The following is a 2,935-nucleotide window of genomic DNA, read 5'->3' as shown; positions in this document are numbered from 1 at the left end:
AACCTCCAAGTCTGCACAGTGAAAGGGGATCAGCACTCAGCTCGCAGTTGCTACTAGATGAGCCTCTGCCCCCACTTCAACAAACAACATGCACCCCCCTCCAAAAGATTCTGGGGCATGCATATGGTAGAACTGGACGTCCGGGCGGACGAAGGGGATTTTCGACCACAGCCAGAGGGGGAAAAACAACTTTTCAATTGGGCCAATCCCCAGGACAGGTGGTCTATCTTGGCAACACCCTTCCGCCAAGTCAAAGGCTGAAGCTGGAGGCATCTTTGAAGGCGAACCAGGACCTCTTCGCCTGGTCAGCAACAGACATTCCTGGAATAGATCCTTCCTTTGTTTGCCACCGGCTAACGACAAATCAGGGTGCTAAGCCGGTGACACAGAGAAGGCGGAAAATGGGGACTGACAGGACCAAGGAGGTCCCCTTGAAGGTTGCCGAGTTGCTAGAGGCGGGTTTCATTCGTGAGATCACTTACACCACTTGGTTGGCAAATGTTGTGTTGGTAAAGAAGCCTTCTGGGAAGTGGCGGATGTGCGTGGATTACACGGATCTCAATAAGGTATGCCCTAAAGACCCTTATCCTCTTCCCAATATTGACCATTTGGTGGATAACTCTTCAAGCTATCAGTACCTATCCTTCATGGACGCATATTCCAGGTACAATCAGATTCCGATGTACCCTCCTGACCAGGAGAAAATAGCGTTCATCACTGATCAGGCCGCCTACTACTACATCGTCATGCCGTTTGGGTTGAAAAATGCTGGGGCGACTTAACAGAGAATGATGAGCAAGGTGTTTGCCTGGCAGATTGGAGAACACATGGAAGTTTACATGGATGATATGATCGCCAAAAGCCTTCCCGGCGAAGATCATATATCCATCGTGGAAAATATTTTTCAACAACTCCGCAAGTACAACATGAGGCTCAATCCAGAAAAATGTACCTTCGGAGTGGAAGCTGGCAAGTTCCTCGGTTTTCTTCTGACTAGTCGAGGGATTGAGGCGAATCCATCCAAGTTTCAGGCAATCATCGACATGAGGAGCCCCCGCATAATCAAAGAAGTTCAACAGTTGAATGGGCGTCTATCTGCGTTGTCTAGGTTTCTCCCGTCCGCCGCTAAACACTCACTTCCCTTATTCTAGTTGTTAAAGAAGAGCAAGAGGTTTGAATGGTCTGACGATTGCAAAGCGGCGTTCAAAATTTTCAAACAATATTTGGTCGTCCCCCTATTCTCTCTAAACCAGTGCCTAATGAGGTTCTGTATGTGTACCTGGCCGTATCCGATGAGGCAGTCGCAGCCGTATTGATCCGAGAGACGCCAGAAGTACAAAATCCTGTCTATTTTACAAGCAAAGCCCTGCAAGGCCCAGAATTGAGGTACCAGAAGCTGGAAAAGGTGTCTTATGCATTATTGATAACCACACGAAGGTTATGCCAATACTTCTAATCTCATGCAACTGTTGTTAGAACCAACCAATCAATCAGGCAAATTTTGCATAAACCAGAGTTGGCTGGGCGGATGATCACGTCGTCAATAGAACTCTCACAATTTGACATCCGTTTCGAACCTCGCACGGCCATCAAGAGTCAGGTCCTGTCTGATTTCATGGCCGAGCTGACCGCACCAGAGGGCGATCGGGAACGGGTGTGGACTATCTTTGTCGACGGGTCTTCTAATCCAAGAGGCAGCGGGGCTGGGAATCTGCTAGAGGAAGGACAAGGGGTAACCATCGAGCATTCCCTCACCTTCATGTTTCCAACCTCCAATAACCAGGCAGAATATGAGGCTTGCATCGCCGGATTACAGCTAGCAAAAGAGGTGGGTGCCCATAATGTATTAATTTGCAGTGATTCCCAATTAGCTGTTTCCCAAATTACAGGTGCATATCAGACCAAGGATACCCTCCTTGGGAAATATCTACTCAAGGTAAAAGAACTCATGGCTGACTTCGATGAAGCAATCATTCAGCACGTACCCCGAGAAAGCAACGCCCGGGCAGATATCTTGTCCAAACTCGCCAGTACCAAATGCCTCGGAAACAATCGGTCCGTTGTCCAGGGCACACTCTACCACCCATGTATCATGGCAGTGGAAGAAGTGGAGATCCCAGACAACTGGACGGGCTCATTCATCCGATACATCCTCCATGGTAACCTGCCCTCTGAGTTAAAAGAGAAGCAACGATTCCTCAGATATTGCTCCTGGTACACTCTGATCTGGGGGACCCTATATCGGTGGGCGTTCACCGCCCCCTTGCTTAAATGTCTTGGGCCAGAACGGGCGGATTATGTCCTTAGAGAAATCCATGAAGGAAGTTGTGGGCATCACTTGGGCGCCGCTTCACTCGCCAAGAAGGTGTTACATGCTGGATACTACTGGCCCACAGTGGAAAAGGATGCCGCAGACCTTAATTGAAAATGCACTCCTTGCCAACTTTTTGCTGACTTCCACAAAGCCCCGCCAGAGGAATTAACCACAACACAAACGCCTTGGCCTTTCTACAGATGGGGTATGGACATCCTGATACCTTTTCCCTCAAGCAACGAGGCAATTGAAATTTTTGATAGTCGCCATAGATTATTTCACCAAGTGGATAGAGGCAGAAGCATTGTCCACCATCACCTCAGCGAATATCCAAAAATTCACTTGGTGAGACATAATCACTCGGTCCGGTATCCCATCCGCCATAGTAACTGATAACGGCACCCAGTTTGCTGATTGAAGGTTCCAAGAATTGTTGTCAGTCCTCCGCATTAAACAGCACTTCATTTCAGTAGAGCATCCACAAACTAATGGGCAGGTCGAGGCAGCAAACAAGGTCATCTTAAAAGATATAAAGAAGAGGTTGGACGAATCGAAAGGAAATTGGCCAGACCAACTCCATCACGTGTTATGGGCGTACCAGACCACTCCCCATTCTACAAT

General features: G+C 48.3%; 1 protein-coding gene across 1 annotated transcript; it reads left to right on the top strand.

Moving 5' to 3' along the window:
* Positions 789-2,425, top strand: LOC109342323. Its single transcript, XM_019580329.1, has 3 exons — positions 789-1,108; positions 1,198-1,386; positions 1,477-2,425. The coding sequence occupies exons 1-3, from the start codon at positions 789-791 to the stop codon at positions 2,423-2,425; spliced, it is 1,458 nt and encodes a 485-aa protein (XP_019435874.1).

Source organism: Lupinus angustifolius, chromosome LG03 (assembly GCF_001865875.1).
Source record: "Lupinus angustifolius cultivar Tanjil chromosome LG03, LupAngTanjil_v1.0, whole genome shotgun sequence".
In the NCBI taxonomy this organism is placed as follows: Eukaryota; Viridiplantae; Streptophyta; class Magnoliopsida; order Fabales; family Fabaceae; genus Lupinus; species Lupinus angustifolius.
Note: the sequence above shows the minus strand (reverse complement) of the source record. Positions and strands in the feature narration are given on the sequence as shown.

Excerpts from the sequence above, each read along its gene's own strand:
- LOC109342323 (XM_019580329.1), top strand. The coding sequence starts at position 789 with ATGATGAGCAAGGTGTTTGCCTGGCAGATTGGAGAACACATGGAAGTT. Across the intron at positions 1,109-1,197 it reads CGTCTATCTGCGTTGTCTAG|CGGCGTTCAAAATTTTCAAA; the intron begins GTTTCTCCCGTC and ends ACGATTGCAAAG. Across the intron at positions 1,387-1,476 it reads CTGCAAGGCCCAGAATTGAG|AACCAACCAATCAATCAGGC; the intron begins GTACCAGAAGCT and ends AACTGTTGTTAG.